Genomic DNA, 20,189 nt, shown 5'->3' on the forward strand with positions numbered 1-20,189 from the left:
TAGCACACAGCCAGAGATAAAACAGCATCACTAACTAGCGTGCAGCACTATCACCCCAGGACACAGACCTCCAGGGCAGCAGGGAACAGGTCAGCAGGCTAGGCCCAAAGTGGAGAGCCCTGGATGGGGCTGTTAGGCTAGGCAGCTGGGTGCTCTGCTGGAGGGCCTGGAGGTCTGCCCTCTCTCCATTCATCTCCAGGGCGTTCTATGAAGCACCACACTAGGCAGGAGGACAGCCAAGGGACACATGAATCATACACACACACACACACACACACACACACACACAGACACACAGACACACACACTTCCATGTGATGAATGAGGCCATAACACCTGTGGACATGGTGACTGTCCAATCCACTATTAGGAGTTAAAACAGGCCTTGGCTAGAGAAAGAGCATTCGGTCCAGGCTTCTTAGATCAATGCTACAGTCACATGTCTCTGGGCAACGACAACTACCTCTTCAGAACCAGGACGTTCTGATCTGACTGACCAGGTTGTCTGACTCTGTGACCGAGAAATGACCACTCCTTCTGACTGACCAGGTTGTCTGACTCTGTGACCGAGACATGACCACTCCTTCTGACTGACCAGGTTGTCTGACTCTGTGACTGAGACATGACCACTCCTTCTGATTGACCAGGTTGTCTAACTCTGTGACCGAGACATGACCACTCCTTCTGACTGACCAGGTTGTCTGACTGTGACCGAGACATGACCACTCCTTCTGACTGACCAGGTTGTCTGACTCTGTGACCGAGACCTGACCGCTCCTTCTGACTGACCAGGTTGTCTGACTCTGTGACCGAGACATGACCGCTCACCAAACAACATAGTGTGCTCAGCTGGCTCTGAGGTGATATCACACTACACAACAACCCTCCCAACTCCTGTTACATGAAAGTCACAGAACGGTTAGTAAAGAATGAAAGCAGAAAAACAGACAGAGACAAAAAATAATCTAGTCCAGACAAAGAGAGAGAGAGAGAGAGAGAGAGAGAGAGAGAGACAAAGAGAGAGAGCGAGAGAGAGAGAGAGATGAAGGGGGAGAGCAAGCCTAGCCGATAATTGGGTAAGCGTTGTCATGACTACAGTGATGCTCCACACTCCTCTCCACCCCTAGCCTCGCAAGCCGCCTGATCTTGCGAGCTTACATGAATGTTCGCTGCAGCAGTAATCAGTAGTCTGGTAATTACAAGGCTACTCCACCCCCTTCTCACAAAAAGCTTCCTGTCGATCTGTCAGCAGCAGCAGAAGGTCCACACACAGGCCTGACACACACACACACACACACACACACACACACACACACACACACACACACACACACACACACACACACACACACACACACACAGGCCTGACACACACACACACACAGGCCTGACACACACACACACAGGCCTGACACACACACACACACACACACAGGCCTGACACACACACACACAGGCCTGACACACACACACACAGGCCTGACACACACACACACACACACACACACAGGCCTGACACACACACACACACACAGGCCTGACACACACACACACACAGGCCTGACACACACACACACAGGCCTGACACACACACACACAGGCCTGACACACACACACACACACACACACACACACACACACACACACAGGCCTGACACACACACACACAGGCCTGACACACACACACACACACACAGGCCTGACACACACACACACAGGCCTGACACACACACACACACAGGCCTGACACACACACACACCACACAGACACACACAGACCTGACAGACACAGGACAGATTCATGTGGAGGAGATGACACTCTCTGGACTCTGTTGAACCATGAAAGAAATGCGCGTTATTATTTGCCGACTATCAGGGTTAATGAATGTGGTGTACGTCTAATTAATTGTCAACAGCCATTTTAAACGTGATAAATGTCAATAACGTAATTTAGATAAACCACGAAACAATCACCTGACCCATTACTATAGACTGAAAAACACACTGAGTGAATTGAGCAGTGAAACACAATAACACTCCTGTAACACAATGAGACCACAATGACCATGACATCATCAGGCAGACTATGAGGAGAGAGAGAGAGGGAGAGAGAGAGAGAGAGAGAGAGAGAGAGAGAGAGAGAGAGAGAGAGAGAGAGAGAGAGAGAGAGAGAGAGAGAGAGAGAGAGAGAAAGGGAGGGAGAGAGAGAGAGAGAGAGAAAGGGAGCGAGAGAGAAAGGGAGGGAGAGAGAGAGAGAGAGAGAGAGAGAGAGAGAGAGAGAGAGAGAGAGAGAGAGAGGGGGAGAGAGAAAGAGAGACTGCAATGAGGGGAAAAAGGAGAGGCTAGAAGAGAAAGGGAGTGAGGCAGAGAGTGGGCGAGAGAGACAGCGGCACAGCAGACATGTTTTACACACTCACTCAGTGACAGCAGGCCATGTCGGCTGGCGTGTCTGTTTGTCTTGACACTAACAATAGCACATCCCTGACTGTCAGTCAAACACAAGCCGTCCTATTGTCTGACCCTTGGACCCCATCTTAAGAAGCAGTCCTCACCACACAGGGACACACACACATATACACACACATTCACACGGCGTGTCTTAAGATGCCCCAGAGCAACAGGAGGTGCTGTCGTTTCGCCAGTTAATGAGTGTTGGGGCCAGAATGCCAGGAGGAGGGCAGGGTCAGAACGGAAGGCCAGGACACCTGCCTGCATAACTAGAATAGCCCTCCTCACGCCTCCTCCTTGCTGCCGTCTGACATATGGATCATACACACTTAGAACAAAAGGTGCTATCTAGAACCATAAAAGGTTATTTGGCTGTCCCCATAGGAGAACCCATTGAACAACCCTTTTTGGTTGCAGGTAGAACCCTTTTGGATTCCATGAAGAACCCTTTCTACAGAGGGTTCTACATGGAACCCAAAAGGTTCTACCTGCAACCAAAAAGGTTTCTCCTATGGGGACAGCCAAATAACCCTTTTTGTGTAAGGATCATGTGACCATACTGTCACGCCCTGGCTCTGGGGACTCTTATATGTTGAGCCAGGGTGTGTAGGTTTCATTGTTTAGTTTTCTAGGTTTGTGTTCTAGTTTGTGTATTTCTATGTTGGCCAGGGTGGTTCCCAATCAGAGACAGCTGTAGCTTGTTGTCTCTGATTGGGGACAATACTTAGGCAGCCTGTTTGGCACTGTTATTTTGTGGGATCTTGTTCCGGAAGGTTTGTGTTCAACCCAGGACTTCACGTATCGTTTGTTTTGTTGTTTTTGTTCGGTTGTGTACTGCAATAAAAGAATGTACGCATATCACGCTGCGCCTTGGTTCGTATCATCTTATAACGATCGTGACAGAAGATCCCACCATAAAAGGACCAAGCAGCGTGCCCAGGAGGAGAAGCTGGCGATGGCTCAGGTGGGCGAATGGTGGTCATGGGAGGACATATTCACGGGCAGAGGGCCCTGGGCAAAGGTACAGGCCCTGGCAAGAGAGGAGAAACGGCGCCAACCGTGCCGACGACGGACACGCGAGAGGCAACCCCAATACATTTTTTGGGGGGGGCACACGGCGTGGACGACGGGGCTGCTGGAGGCAGCTACAGGGCGCATCGGCGATTTAGGAGAGGAGGCCACCAGGTTTGGGGGGCTGGAAGGGTGGTTGGCGGAGCCTAGAGGTAGAGCAGAGCCAACTCCCCGTACTCAGGCTAGGCAGCGTGAGACTGGGCAGGTTCCGAGTTATGCGGAGCCACGTACTGTGCCGCGAGTGTTCCGGCACAGTCCTATACGTCCTGTGCTAGCACCACGCACGTGTCGTGCAGTGGTCTAAGGCACTGCATCGCAGTGCTAGCTGTGCCACTAGAGATCCTGGTTCGAATCCAGGCTCTGTCGCAGCCGGCCGCGACCGCGAGACTCATGGGCAGCGCACAATTGGCCTAGCGTTGTCCAGGGTAGGGGAGGGAATGGCCGGCAGGGATGTAGCTCAGTTGATAGAGCATGGGGTTTGCAACGCCAGGGTTGTGGGTTCGATTCCCACGGGGGACCAGTATGAAAAAAAATAAAAAAAAATGTATTCACTAACTGTAAGTCGCTCTGGATAAGAGCGTCTGCTAAATGACTAAAATGTAAATGTAAAAATGTGCTAAGGTGGGCATGCAGCCAGGACGGAGTGTGCCGGCTCAACGCTCGTGGCCTCCAGTACCCCTCCTCGGTCCCGGATATCCTGCGCCAGTGCCACGTGCTGTAGTGCCAGTACGAGTGCACAGCCCTGTACGTCCTGTGCTGATGCCTCACACTGATTGTGTGGAAATAGGCATTCAGCCAGGACGGGTTGTGTCAGCTCTCCGCCCCAGACCTCCAGTCCGTCTCCACAGTCCAGCCCGGCATGTTCCTGTCCCTCGTACCAAGCCTGTGGTGCGCATCGTCAGCCTGGTCCGGCCTGTTCCTGCTCCCCGCACCAAGCCAGTGGTGCGCGTCGTCAGCCCGGTCCGGCCTGTTCCTGTCCCTCGCACCAAACCAGTGGTGCGCGTCGTCAGCCCGGTCCGGCCCGTTCCTGCTCCCCGCACCAAGCCAGTGGTGCGCGTCGTCAGCCCGGTCCGGCCTGTTCCTGTCCCTCGCACCAAACCAGTGGTGCGCGTCGCCAGCCCGGTCCGACCCGTTCCTGCTCCCCGCACCAAGCCAGTGGTGCGCGTCGTCAGCCCGGTCCGGCCCGTTCCTGCTCCCCGCACCAAGCCAGTGGTGCGCGTCGTCAGCCCGGTCCGGCCCGTTCCTGCTCCCCGCACCAAGCCAGTGGTGCGCGTCGTCAGCCCGGTCCGGCCCGTTCCTGCTCCCCGCACCAAGCCAGTGGTGCGCGTCGCCAGCCCGGTCCGGCCCGTTCCTGCTCCCCGCACCAAGCCAGTGGTGCGCGTCATCAGTCCGGCACGGTCCGTGCCTGTTCCACCGGTTCCACCAGCTGCTCCACACCGGAGCCAGAGCAATCCGCTCCACCGGTGTCCAGTCCAGCTCCGGCCAGCGGGACCAGACCAGGGGCGCTACGGGGGGGTAGAGAGAGAGAGTGGTGGTCACGAGGCGGAATGCCCACCCGGCCCCGCATGTCTAAAGAATCCTGAATCATTCAGTTTTTTTATATGCACATAAACCAACACTAATGTGATATTTCTTGTTAAACTCAGACTGAGTGACTCAGACTTGAGCACTGGGACTCGGACTTCAGCCATAGGGACTTGTGACTCAAGCCGTGAATCGACCATTAGTGACTCGGACTTGGACTCGGACTCGACTCGGACTTAGCCCTAGCGACTCGTGACTCGACTCGGACTCGAGCACAGGGGACTTCGGGCTCGACTCAGACTTGAGGTTTAGTGACTTGACTACAACACTGCTTTTCTATACCAGTTTTTATAAACGGTTCACATTTTGTGGCTCCCTTTCACCCTATATTGGTATCAGAAGTCTGATGGCACTATGGTGTGATAAGAGTGTCTGCTGAATTAACTAAATATAAATGTATATGTAAAAATGAACAATTGCAAAGCATGCTGAATATTATTCTAATGAGCTCTGCCCCGAAACAAGGTGAATAATAATACCCGGTGTGCTTTGCAATTCATTTTGGTATGTCAGTTTTCACATATACATTTACATTTTGGTCATTTAGCAGACACTCCTATCCAGAGTGACTTACAGTGCATTCAACTAAAGTAGACAAACAACAACATATTACAGTCAAGTAAAACATTTCTGTAACCATTACTGAGAATGTTGTTGCGGTTCAGGCCGGTTACTTGCAAATGTATTTCTGTATTTTAAAATACAAAATACATGCATTTTATTTTTGATACATTGAACTTGATGGTATTTTGTAATTTTATTTAGTCATTTTTGCCCATCCCTGAACATAAGGTCATACATATAAGATCATACACATATGACCCACATTTCTTGTTGACTTGACACACTTTCTTCTCTCCCTATGTCTTACAGTGAGGGAATAAAGTATTTGATCACCTGCTGATTTTGTACGTTTGCCCACTGACAAAGACATGACCAGTCTATAATTTTAATGGTAGGTTCATTTGAACAGTGAGAGACAGAATAACAAAACAAAAAATCCAGAAAAACGCATGTCAAAAATGTTATAAATTGATTTGCATTTTAATGAGGGAAATAAGTATTTGACCCCTCTGCAAAACATGACTTAGTACTTGGTGGCAAAAGCCTTGTTGGCAATCACAGAGGTCAGACGTTTCTTGTACTTGGCCACCAGGTTTGCACACATCTCAGGAGGGATTTTGTCCCACTCCTCTTTGCAGATCTTCTCCAAGTCATTAAGGTTTCGAGGCTAACGTTTGGCAACTCGAACCTTCAGCTCCCTCCACAGATTTTCTATGGGATTAAGGTCTGGAGACTGGCTAGGCCACTCCAGGACCTTAATGTGCTTCTTCTTGAGCCACTCCTTTGTTGCCTTGGCTGTGTTTTTCGGGTCATTGTCATGCTGGAATACCCATCCACGACCCATTTTCAATGCCCTGGCTGAGGGAAGGAGGTTCTCACCCAAGATTTGACGGTACATGGCCCCGTCCATCGTCCCTTTGATGCGGTGAAGTTGTCCTGTCCCATTAGCAGAAAAACACCCCCAAAGCATAATGTTTCCACCTCCATGTTTGACGGTGGGGATGGTGTTCTTGGGGTCACAGGCAGCATTCCTCCTCCTCCAAACACGGCGAGTTGAGTTGATGCCAAAGAGCTCGATTTTGGTCTCATCTGACCACAACACTTTCACCCAGTTCTCCTCTGGATCATTCAGATGTTCATTGGCAAACTTCAGACGGGCCTGTATATGTGCTTTCTTGAGCAGGGGGACCTTGCGGGCGCTGCAGGATTTCAGTCCTTCACGGCGTAGTGTGTTACCAATTGTTTTCTTGGTGACTATGGTCCCAGCTGCCTTGAGATCATTGACAAGATCCTCCCGTGTAGTTCTGGGCTGATTCCTCACCGTTCTCATGATCATTGCAACTCCACGAGGTGAGATCTTGCATGGAGCCCCAGGCCGAGGGAGATTGACAGTTATTTTGTGTTTCTTACATTTGCGAATAATCGCACCAACTGTTGTCACCTTCTCACCAAGCTGCTTGGCGATGGTCTTGTAGCCCATTCCAGCCTTGTGTAGGTCTACAATCTTGTCCCTGACATCCTTGGAGAGCTCTTTGGTCTTGGCCATGGTGGAGAGTTTGGAATCTGATTGATTGATTTCTTCTGTGGACATGTGTCTTTTATACAGGTAACAAACTGAGATTAGGAGCACTCCCTTTAAGAGTGTGCTCCTAATCTCAGCTCGTGACCTGTATAAAAGACACCTGGGAGCCAGAAACCTTTCTGATTGAGAGGGGGTCAAATACTTATTTCCCTCATTACAATGCAAATCAATTTATAACATTTTTGACATGCGTTTTTCTGGATTTTTGTTGTTGTTATTCTGTCTGTCACTGTTCAAATAAACCTACCATTAAAATTATAGACTGATCATTTCTTTGTCAGTGGGCAAACGTACAAAATCAGCAGGGGATCAAATACTTTTTCCCCCTCACTGTATGCTCATATAAACACTGGCTTAGTTACATCCACAAAGACTCACAAACACACCTGCTAGAGCTTTCTCAAACATACACATATGTGCACACACATGCATGCACAAACACACACACCCTGACACACACACACAAACACACACACACACACACACACACACACACACACACACACACACATACTCACACACACACAAGCATGAAGGAACAATGGCGGCAGTAGCAGCAAGAGAGCAGGAGCCTGAAGAAAGCAGAGGAGAGAGAATGGCCTGCATTTCTAATGACCAGCCTGCACAGGACTGACTGACTGGCCATCTGTAGCATTGGGCATCTGCAACATCTACCCCAATCAATTTCACATTTACACACACACACACATGCACACACGGACACGCACATACCACACTTGCGCATGCGCACGGACAGACCTATGTACATTTTGCACACACAAAGTGTGAAAGTACAGCAGATAAGGGTCATATCTGTACAATATCTGATCACAAACATTCTATTGGAAAGACATGGAGATAACACTAATCTATGCCTGTGTCTGTGTTTGTGATCATTACCCTAATTGTGTGAGGCCAGATGGGACCACAGAGAAGTAAACAGAACACTGTAACTGAAGACTGCTACTCCTGGGCTAGAGAATATGGTCTGGGCTACAAACTATCTATCATATTTACAATAACAGCTAGATTATTGTAAAATTGCTTACATATTCACATACAGTACCAGTCAAAAGTTTGGACAAACCTACTCATTCCAGGGTTTTTCTTTATTTTTACTATTTTTTACATTGTATAATAATAGTGAAGACATTACAACTATGAAATAACATATATGGAATCATGTAGTAACCAAAAAAGTGTTATAAAATATATTTTGATTTGTTTATTTGAGATTCTTCAAAGTAGCCACCCTTTGCCTTGATGACAGCTTTGCACACTATGGTGGTCTGCTTGAAACATGTGGGTATTACAGACTTGGTCAGGGAGAGGTTGAAAATGTCCGTGAAGACACTTGCCAGTTGGTCCGCGCATACTATGAGTACATGCCCTGGTAATCCATCTGGCCCCACAGCCTTGTGAATGTTCACCTGTTTAAAGGTCTTGCTCACATCGGCTACGGAAAGCGTGATCACAAAGTCGTCCGGAACAGCTGGTGCTCTCATGCATGCTTCAGTGTTGCTTCATCTCTCTCTTCAGCCCTCTCTTAATCTCTTTATCTCTCTCTCTTCATCTCTCCCTGCATCTCTTCATCTATCTTTCATCTCTCTCTCATCCCTCTCTTCATCTCTCTCTTCACCAGGAGACCCATGAGGCGGCGCAAAATTGTCGTCCGGATTAGGGGAGGGTTTGGCTGGCTGGGATGTCCTTGTCCCATCGCGCTCTAGCGACTCCTTGTGACGGCCGGGCGCATGCACACTGACTTTTGTCGCCAGCTGTAAGGTGTTTCCTCCAACACATTGATGCGGCTTGCTTCCAGGTTAAGTGAGCAGTGTGTCATGAAGCAGTGCGGCTTGGCGGGATCGTGTTTCGCCTCTCCCGAGTCCGTACGGGAGTTGCAGCGATGGGACAAGACTGTAACTACCAATTGGATATCACGAAATTGGGGAGAAAAAGGGGTCAAAAGTACCACCCCAAAAAATGAACTCTCTCTTAATATCTTTCTTCATCCCTCTCTTCATCACTCTATTAATCTCCCTCTTCATCACTCTATTAATCTCCCTCTTCATCACTCTATTAATCTATCTCTTCATCACTCTATTAATCTCTCTCTTCATCACTCTATTAATCTCTCTCTTCATCACTCTATTAATCTCTTAATCTCTAACTTCATCTAGAACTGGAGGTCACCCCCATAGAATTAGAATACTAGAATGGACTTGAACCTTCTTATGATGGGCTAAAGGTCAGCCATTTTGGTCAGTGAGTTGGTCAACCATGGTTTGCCAGTGCTATAATAAGATAGTGTAAAATAATGAATTTGAAGAATTTAATTGCACTGTATGTTTGTTAGCTAGCTAGCCAGACAGTTTTAGAATAATGATTACATAAATGTAACAAATTAACTGCCAATATGCCAACATTACATTCAATGCAGTCAATCCACAGCCATACACTGGCTGAAATCAGTTGATGATAGGACTTAGACAAGTTGTAAATGCAACAAGTACTGAAATTGTATCATATAATAGCACTCTCAGCATTCCAAGAAAATGTTGACCCGGGGATCGAACCCACTACCTTGGCGTTACAAGCGCCGTGCTCTACCAGCTGAGCTACAGATGACAACAACATACAGGAGATGCGTTTAAGAGTTAGGGCCCCCTGCCTCTCTTGGCTTAGCATTGGAGCCATGCTCAGCTGCACAGAGAAATAAAGAGCAAACGTCCTTCCCTAGTCAGATATGAGGAAACACAACAACATACACGCTGGCAGGCACACTGTAAACTCATAAGCTACAGCATCACTCTCAGGATTGGCAGTGTAACTCATTGTCTTGTAGAAGGGTGATGCACACAGACTAGTCTCTCTCACATATGGCATACCCTGTGCCAGTGACGCGCCACAGCTGTGCTTCACTGAGGGCACTTTTCCACAGAGCAGTGCCCTCACACTAGTGTCATCAAGAACCAGGCTTCCCTAAAACTGGAATCCAGGGGAAGTTCATGGCAGAAAAATAGCTAAATGAGGTAGACACCCGGTGTAAATCAGTGACGCCGCGCAACACATCAAACCAATCAAACGCCTTGCTTGGGCGGAACTCCAATAGTGCTCACTAGATTAGTGTCGTAGGTGCAACAGTGCGTGAGGATGGCCGGGAAATCGCCGATTTTTAAAACCCCATCGATATGTCAATTTTGTGTATAGAGCACACTTCTGGCAAAACAGAATTACGTTTTTCCTCCAGGTTTTCTTCCATTTTCTGCAATGTTGCAAACTAGCATACGGAACAACTCTGCAAAATGTGTCCTTCCCGGTCTGAAAATGGTGACGAATATAACACGTAGCACCAACGGGTATATGGGGGAGGGTTCTTGAAATGTAGCATCCAATTAAAATCTTACAGACCATTCAAACAATTTTTGTAATTCAAAATTCTCCAGACCTCTAAGGGAGGCGTGACGGCGACGTGATTTTGGCGGTATGACAACACAAGACTACCCTCACAAACAGCTAATTGTGTGCGCACGAATGTGCTTATGTGTGTGTGAAGGTTACACTTTCTGTTTGCCATCACTGCCCACTCAGTTAGCTAGGGGCAGTAATGCCAACCTCACCCACAGTACTACCCCTTCTAGAAATGTGGGCTTACTTTTCCAGCGCAAAATACATCTCTGAGATAAATGAAGCCCATTGGTTGATGAATTTGAAATTAAACTGGAAAGTGTAAAGGAGGGATTAGAGAATTGAATTGTAAAACAGGCTTAGTTTTGCAAGGGTTGTGACGAGGGGAAACGACACAGGACTGATTTCCAGCGGGGCAGATAGGTTTCTACTACTATAGAATGCCTCGCCTCACTCACTTTAAGGCTTAGCTGGAAAGCCATTCACAAAAAAAAGAGGATCAATTATTTCTGCAGTTGAGTGTAAAAAATGTCCCCACAGGCACACACACACGCTCACACAATTTGGCAGGGTGTCTGTATCCTCTGTCTTTTTGAGCTCATTATATGTCTCTGTCATCTCCTCTCTCTCCCCTTCCCCACCCTTCCTCTGTGCTGGCATTGTGGAGAGAGAGAGAGAGAGAGCGGGAGAGAGGAGAGGGAGAATCTGGTTGGAGGCAACTGCGACGGCACTGCCGCCACACTCTCGCGCTCTCTTGTGCATATCAATTTCCCCGGCCCCCCAAGAGCCTCGCACAATCCCTCACTGTGCTATCCCGTAAATCACACACTTTCTTTTCCACTGCACACCCAGGGCCCAGGCTAGCGTGTGTAGTGTGATGGAGGTCTGGTCCGTCCTGGCGCTCACTCTCTCTCAGCTTCCACCATGGAGCTCAGCCCCTGGCCTCTATCTATGTTTTGGTGTGGAAATTACAAAAAGTCATGTTAACATGACATATTAGCTATCGGTGGCTAAAGTTAGCTGAAATTTGTAGTGGCTGTTTAAAGAAAACCGAACCATGGATTAGTTTCTCCTGGTTCATAAGACTACTTTCAGGGTGAGGAACCATCTAACATCAAGTTCTATAATACTTTCTCTCACTCTGTTCCTCTTCTGTAGACGGAACCTGACCAAGTTGTCTCTGATCTTCAGTCACATGCTGGCCGAGCTCAAAGCCATCTTCCCCAATGGCCTGTTCCAGGGGGATAACTTCAGAATCACCAAGGCTGACGCCGCCGAGTTCTGGAGAAGATCGTTTGGGGACAAGTGAGTCCACCTCTGCTCTCAACAAAAAGTAGACATTTACTGCACGCTAGCCAGTCATAGTGGAAGTATTTACATCTAAGTGGTTAGATTGGATATATTGATGCACCACATGATGGAAACAGGAAGAAAGAAATGCCTTTTCAAGCTACGTGAGGTAGCCTAGGTAAGCAGATAGAAAGTAGTTAATTGAGTCTCTTTTTATTAGTCACATTTTTGTCAATCACCATAAACACCCAGAACCAGGAAAAGCAACTGGCAAAATTAAGCCCACAAGATTTCATATGGCCTGATGAAAATGTCTCCATAAAAATAACAAAATCATCCCGTGGCATAATGTCGCTGCTGACCCCTGCCCTAAACACTATTGTTGCACTGTAGCGAATAACATGTTTGGAACGTCCATATTCAGGGTAGAATCTGAAGTGGGATCGGACATCGTAAGTGCAATAACAGGGAAGGTTTAATACAATACATCAATGTTGCTTGTTCTACTCGATGGGTATAGTAAACATGTTGTCCTGATGTGTTTTCAGGACTATAGTTCCTTGGAAGGTGTTCCGGCAGGCACTCCACCCAATCAGCTCAGGCCTGGAAGCCATGGCCCTCAAGTCCACCATCGACCTCGCCTGCAACGACTACATCTCAGTCTTCGAGTTTGACATCTTCACCAGGCTCTTCCAGGTTGGGCCTACACTCACACGCACATGCACACTCACACACACACACACACACACACACACACACACACGGACGCATTCAAACACACACGTACATGCGCATGGACACACAAAAACAGGCACACAAGTGCATGGATGCACACACACTCGCATGCATGGTCGCATGCACTCAAACACACACACACACACACACACACACACACACACTCTCACACACAGCCCCCCTCATACTACACACCACTGCACCAATGTACACAATTTCTCTTGAGAGATGAGTTGAGAAAAATTGCCATTATTATGAGTGTCTGTATTTGTGTTGTGTATCCCAGGTATAGTCCTCCATAGTTCCACCACACATCGTTGTACCATCACTAACTCCTATCTACAGTTTAAAAGTCGGGGGTAATGGGCCAAACAATGGTCATTATTGTAGCCAATAGCCTCTCACCATAGCCGCACTTTCTAATTACACACGAGTTTGGCAAAGTGAGACTATTGTGGCCATGTGTGTTTCTCTGCTATGTGGAATTGGGTGGCAGTGCCTGCTGAGAGAGAGGGGGCCAGTGTTTTGAGTTGAGTTGCTGCGTTGCGTGTCTCCAGGCTGAATAGAGGCCTCTTGCTGCCCCTTGTTGTTGGCATAATGCAGTCTCCAACTCTTTAAGAACCTATGCACTTTACAGCAGTGGTTCTCAACTGGTTTTGCTTCAGGACCCAAATTGAACCAGGTTGTCTTAGTCGCAATCCAATATTCGCATCGTGATTTTATTTATTTTTGCCAAAATGCAATCTGGAAAGCTATGTTTAATTCTATATTGATAGTACATGTGCCAGTTATATGACAAGGGAACAACACTCACCTTTTTCATTGTCAATAGTTCAATTTTGCCCATATTCTGGTTTGAGACTCCGAAATCAACCAAATCCACTAAATAAATAACTCTATATTGAAAATACTATGATTGAAGAAAAGTAGTTGAGGTTAAAGTAGTTGAGGTTAAAACATTATTATTTCTACACATTTTCTTCCTGGTTTTAGTCATTTAAATTCAGACTGCAGTATAAACCTTTTTTAAAAACACTCACGACCCATTCAAAACATGCGTCGCGACCCACCAGTTGAGAATCACTGCTTTCCAGGGAGTCGGGACTGGATGAAATTGGTAAGTGCCTAGGAGAGGAGTGGCTTTTTTGGGCTAACTCTATCAAGTATTTAAGTGGCCACTGTACAGAGAACAGAGGGCGCTTACTGGGCCATTCTTTCACTGCTGGTTAGCTGTGAGGAACAAACTGTACTACAACATACCCGTCCTGTCACAAAGGACCTCGGAATCTGACTAGTCCATTGGAAATATGGAAATATTTTTGCAATTTTGATCCATATGTGACAAATTTCTAATCTAGTTGCATTGAAACAAGTTCTAGTGCCGGTTTCCCGGAACACAGATTAAGCCTGGTCTAGGACTCATGTAGTTTCAATGGAGATTAATCTGTGTCCGGGAAACCAGCCGCTGCTCTTCTTCACACACGTCATGTTTAGTGCTGCTGCGCGTGTTTTTCCCCGGAAGTAATTGTCTCATTATAGGGAGCTCTATGATGCATGAAGCACTGGGCTGTATTCATTAGGGCACACACCGGAAAATATCGTAAAACATTTTGCGATGGAAAATGGAAATTAGTGTTTCTTATTGGACAAGTGCAAGTAGTTGTTCCTTGTTTCAGTCCATTTTCTTCTGTTTGGTGCCTAATGAATATGACCCACACCACTTACATGCCAATTTCAAAACCTAAAAGCTAAGGTTTATATAAATGGTTCCCTTTTAGTCATCTGTTTATTTTGTTGTTACTAAAGGACGACTAATATTTGTTTCCTGAGGGGAAGTGTACTTCAGTCTGATTTGATGTTTTTTTGTTATTTCATTAGGCCCTAGCTAGCTCCCTGGCTTGTGTGATAGTGAGTGGAATGGATACAGTGCGACATAGGTGGCTGTCTGTCTGCGAGTCGTGCTGAACAGCTGAATACAGACTCATTATTTGGGTTTTGGAAGCGCCCTAGAAATAGCCGTGGTGTGTTTGCCGTGAGCGCTCGTTCTTTTGAAGCCCCTGCACATCAAGGTCATGCTTCTCATCAGCATGTGAATTCACCTGTATGATAGCTAGATAGTGGAGACACTGCAGTAGGGCACAATTGGATGGAAGCATCATTTCCAGTTAGTAACACAAGACAGGGTGGTCTGGTTAAAAGTAGTTCACTAAATGGAATAGGGTGCCATTTGTGACATATCCATTTGCTACTTGCTAGCTTCCTTTGTACGATAGCCAAACTGACGATAAAGATACCTGTAGTAGTAAATGTATAATTATGACTGCTGTCTGCCAGAGATGTCTTAGCACAGGAGCCATAGTCATTGACATCTGATGGTTAAGTTTAGTGCATTAGAAGATTTGCTAACGGCTCATATCGGTGATGCTGCATGCATGACACTCAGCACCTTGTAGTGCTTGAGGTAAAGAGGAACACGTATGAGAATAGATGTGAGGTAGCTTTCTTTCTGGTCATATTGTGACTGAATCTGAAGTAAAAGCTGAAACAACCGACTGATATAGCCTAGCTGACTCAACCCGTGTCCTAGGGTTGTGTACATTGGGCGTAGACTAGGCTAAGAAAAGCATCCTAATTTAAATACTTTCACAGTTACAGACACTTCTTTTAAATTACATCTGAAAATGCATCTTTAGAAGAAGTGACAGGGCGGCGTTTTGCAGTGTGTTGGGTCACCATACATGCATAGCCCATTATTGGTTAACTGTGTTGAACAAGGCTAGGTCTTTGGTCACTGTGTTTCCACTTAATTTTGCCTCTAAACCATCAGCATGAGTTCACTTCACGCTTTCTTTCATAGTTTTTGACGTGTCGAGAGACCTCACAAACTCACTGGTGTGGATCCCCCTTCGAACTGCTATGTATGCTAGCTAATCGCTAAGTACATTTTAAAGGAGTTTGTTATAGCGCATTAGCTTCCATTGCTAGCAGTAGAACACTGGACTAACTCTATTTCCTCTTGTCACCACACATACATTTTAAAACCAGCCAGCTGAAAATAGTTCCTCATGGTGTGTCAGTGTACTCAAACAGGCAGGCGTAGTGCAGCGCAAGCTGATTTACTCTTAGTACAGTAGCTTCTCACTATCGTTACCACATTACCATTCCCAGGGGGCAGATCTGATATGGAGATAGGGTTGCATCTCTGGAGAAAGTAAAGGGAGCTTTCATGATTCGTTAGATTTGTTTGCGTTACTCTCCACGTTGTACCACCGTGTTGTACCACTCTGAGACATTTTACATTTGACATTTTAGTCATTTAGCAGACGCTCTTATCCAGAGCGACTTAGTTAGTGAGTGCATACATTTTCATACATTATTGGTTAACTGTGTGCCCGTGTGTATACAGCCTTGGTCGTCTCTGCTGAGGAACTGGAACAGCCTAACGGTGACTCACCCTGGCTACATGGCCTTCCTCACCTACGGTGAGGTCAAGGCCCGGCTGCAGAAGTTCATCCACAAGCCTGGCAGGTCAGTGAGAGAGTCTACATACAGACACAACAGGCACATGCAACACTGACATGCACACATCAACACACGCTCACACACACTGACACAGCGTATGCACACTGACGCACGCACACCTCAGCCAGATACACTTTCTCTGCTATTGTCAAAGCACAAACCCAGTGAGAGACGATGATATTTATTATAAACTGGGTGGTTTGAGCCCTGAATGCTGATTGGCTGACAGCAGTGGTATATCAGACCATATACCACGGGTATGACAAAATATTTAATTACGTTGGTAACCAGTTTATAATAGCAATAAGGCACCTCAGGGGTTTGTGGTATATGGCCAATATACCACGGCTAAGGGCTGTATCCAGGTACTCTGCTTTGCGTCGTGCATAGGAACAGCCCTTAGCCATGGTATATTGGCCATATACCACATCCCATCGTGCCTTATTGCTTAATTATACACTTTCATTCAAGTTACCATCGCATTATAACCATGACTTTGCATATTCACGTTTTTTTTCTCCAACATGATGTGTGATGGTCACTGACTTGAGTCTTGCCCATGCTGTCACATACTCTCACACTCCAAAACAGCTACTTAGACTACTGTTAAACACACTACATTCTTACAGTCTCAGTCTGTCATGAGCTTACACACACTAACAAACTCGACCTTTACACACCGTGGCGAGCACCACCAGCTTGGCTGTCTAACGCACACTTACACAATGACACAGAAGGCGCCAGTCCGCCCTCACCCCCGGTCTCACGTGCCCCCTGTGGCACATGGAACAGCATGGTACCTAGCATCAATAGGCCTATTGTAGAGACTGGGCTGATACTGGCTCCAACAGAAGGCAAGTGTGTGACACAACACAGCAAGTATTTAGCCTTCATTCACCTCTTACTCCTAGATGACAAAATTGGTGACTCTTTATAATGATTTTAATGAATAAGCATTACTTAACTATTTATGGGTAGTGTATTCATACTAATAATACTTGAGGATTCTGTGATGTATAAACATGTACTGCATTGTAAGCTATGTGTGTGTGTTTGTGTGTACACACACTCACACTATAAGCAATACAATTTATAAGTATGTACAGTATATTGTCTACAAAAGCTTGTAATGCCTACAATTGCTTTATAAAAGGCTTGTTAATTAAAATGTATATCCTTTCGTATTAAACTCAGGACAGAGAAGCTCACCAGGAGTTTGCTTAGGGTGGGGATGAGCTGGGATTTGTCATTTATTTAGGGTGTTTTCCCTGTGTTTATGTTCCACAGCTACATCTTCAGGCTGAGCTGCACGCGGCTGGGCCAGTGGGCCATCGGCTACGTCACTGCAGATGGGAACATCTTGCAGACCATCCCCCACAACAAGCCCCTCTTCCAGGCCCTCATCGACGGCTTCCGGGAAGGATTGTGAGTTCACCAGCCCCTCTCTCTCTCTCTCTCTCTCTCTCTCTCTGTGTCTGTCTCTATCTCGGTCTCTCTCTCTCTCTTTCTGTCTCTCTAACTGTGTCCGTCTGTCTGTCTTTGTCTGTTTCTCGCTCGTCTCTGTATCTATTTCTCGCTCTCACTCTCTCCAGTCTCAACCCAAGAGGTGATCTTTCTATAAACCATGTGGATAATTTGGCATCTCAAAGTCCCTGTGCCACTGAACTCAAACCAACACGTCTCATGTTGCATCGGCCACGACTCCATGTCCTCCTCTTCTGTTTTCATAAGCAGCAGGAGAGTTTGATTTGCGATGTGCAGTCAGAGGTTTGGGTGGATAGTAGATATAATGGTGTCTCCTGTGTGACTCTAGTCAGTAGAAGTGTACTTGATATGGGGAATAGGGTGTAATTTGAGACACAACTTATGTGTGTTGGTTTTCCCTTGTGAGTGACCAGAGTTCCGTCTACTACAGCAGTGGTTCCAAACTCTTGCCTTCGAGTACCCCCAACAGGTACACCTTTCTATTGTGGTCGCAGACAAGCACCCCTGATTCTACATGTCAACTAATAATCAACTCCTTGACAAGTTGAATGAGGTGTGTTTGTCTGGGATTTCAACAAGAAAATGTACTGTTGGGGTTCCTCGAAGACCGGTTGGGAACCACTGTCCTAGAGTATGCCAGTATTCAAACTTCTGTTTTGTTTTATAAATGGTGTGGTAAGTATCTTCAAACCTGTAATCAAATGCTGAATTAGTCTGTGAAAGGTTTTAGGCTACATGCGATTTGCTTTGCAAAGAGCCTGACACATGTGTTCTATAAAGCCACTATGCAAAGTATCACTAAGGCCTCAAGTTTACATGAAAAACATAGTCAAAAACATACAGTATGGCTGCGACTCAAATTACACCCTATTCCCGATAAAGTGCCGTGCTTTTGATCCTATTTGGCAGCCCTGTGTGGCTCTAGTCAGTAGTAGTGTACTTGATATGGGGAATAGGGTGACATTTGAGACACAACCTATGTGTGTTGGTTTACCCTTGTGAGTGACCAGAGTTCCATCTCCTCTGCCCAGCTACCTGTTCCCTGACGGGCGCAGCCAGAACCCAGACCTCACAGGACTGTGTGAACCCTCGCCACAAGACCATATCAAAGTCACACAGGTGGGTCTCTCTTATCTCCATCTGTCTCTCGTATTCATAACCTTACATACTGCACTTCCTGAATCTTGGGTCCTGCTCTGTATAGAACAAGTTTTGAAACTGAGTGAAACAGCGTACTATCTGAACTTGTCCAGTAGGAAATTCTAATTTGTTTTCTGTTTCAAAATGTTTTTCAATGGTGTGCACTACTGAACACAACCCTGGCTCCTTTTTGTTGCCTTATAAGAACCAAACTAAACTAAGGGTGCTTTAATGTGCTCTATTTGTATTTACTGTACGTGTTATCCTGCGCTCAGGGAGGTCAGCTGAAATCCCATGGCTGACTATGTATCTCTGTGTGTTTGTCCTCAGGAGCAATATGAGCTGTACTGTGAGATGGGCTCCACCTTCCAGCTGTGTAAGATCTGTGCGGAGAACGACAAGGACGTGAAGATCGAGCCCTGTGGTCACCTCATGTGTACCTCCTGTCTCACCGCCTGGCAGGTACTGTACGCCTAGTCTCTCTCACACTGCTGGGTAGGGGCGGGTGTTTAGGTCAGTGGGCGGAAGTGTGTATGTGGGTGTATGCATGTGCATCCTCATATAGTCATGAATTTTCGTAATCCCTCCTCCCTCTCTCTCTCCCTCTCTCTGTTCTTTTCTTCTCCTTCAGGAGTCGGAGGGTCAGGGCTGCCCGTTCTGCCGCTGTGAGATCAAGGGCACGGAGCCCATCGTGGTTGACCCCTTTGACCCCAAGGACCCCATAGGGGGCTCCTACGGGGGCTGCAGGGGCATGTTCGGTGCGGATATCCTGCGCCAGTGCCACGTGCTGTAGTGCCAGTACGAGTGCACAGCCCTGTACGTCCTGTGCTGATGCCTCACATTGATTGTGTGGAAATAGGCATTCAGCCAGGACAGGTTGTGTCAGCTCTCCGCTCCAGACCTCCAGTCCGTCTCCACAGTCCAGCCCGGCCTGTTCCTGTCCCTCGTACCAAGCCTGTGGTGCGCGTCATCAGCCCGGTCCGGCCTGTTCCTGTCCCTCGCACCAAACCAGTGGTGCGCGTCGTCAGCCCGGTCCGGCCCGTTCCTGCTCCCCGCACCAAGGCAGTGGTGCGCGTCATCAGCCCGGTCCGGCCCATTCCTGCTCCCCGCACCAAGCCAGTGGTGCGCGTCGCCAGTCCGGTCCGGCCCGTTCCTGCTCCCCGCACCAAGCCAGTGGTGCGCGTCGTCAGCCCGGTCCGGCCCGTTCCTGCTCCCCGCACCAAGCCAGTGGTGTGCGTCGTCAGCCCGGTCCGGCCCGTTCCTGCTCCCCGCACCAAGCCAGTGGTGCGCGTCGTCAGCCCGGTCCGGCCCGTTCCTGCTCCCCGCACCAAGCCAGTGGTGCGCGTCGCCAGCCCGGTCCGGC

At 47.5% G+C, this 20,189-nt stretch overlaps 1 protein-coding gene across 1 annotated transcript; it reads left to right on the top strand.

Annotated features, from left to right (window-relative positions):
* Positions 1 to 10,573: 10,573 nt before the first annotated feature.
* On the top strand, positions 10,574 to 19,619 carry LOC311134058 (E3 ubiquitin-protein ligase CBL-like; the record flags this gene model as incomplete). Its single annotated transcript, XM_084167658.1, has 8 exons — positions 10,574 to 10,605; positions 11,813 to 11,959; positions 12,493 to 12,640; positions 16,086 to 16,207; positions 17,489 to 17,626; positions 18,718 to 18,805; positions 19,157 to 19,288; positions 19,458 to 19,619. 8 exons carry the CDS (start codon positions 10,574 to 10,576, stop codon positions 19,617 to 19,619), a joined length of 969 nt encoding a protein of 322 aa, XP_084023784.1.
* Between the last annotated feature and the right edge of the window lie 570 nt (positions 19,620 to 20,189).

Source organism: Coregonus lavaretus, assembly GCF_964263955.1.
Source record: "Coregonus lavaretus genome assembly, chromosome: 8".
NCBI classification, from domain to species: Eukaryota; Metazoa; Chordata; class Actinopteri; order Salmoniformes; family Salmonidae; genus Coregonus; species Coregonus lavaretus.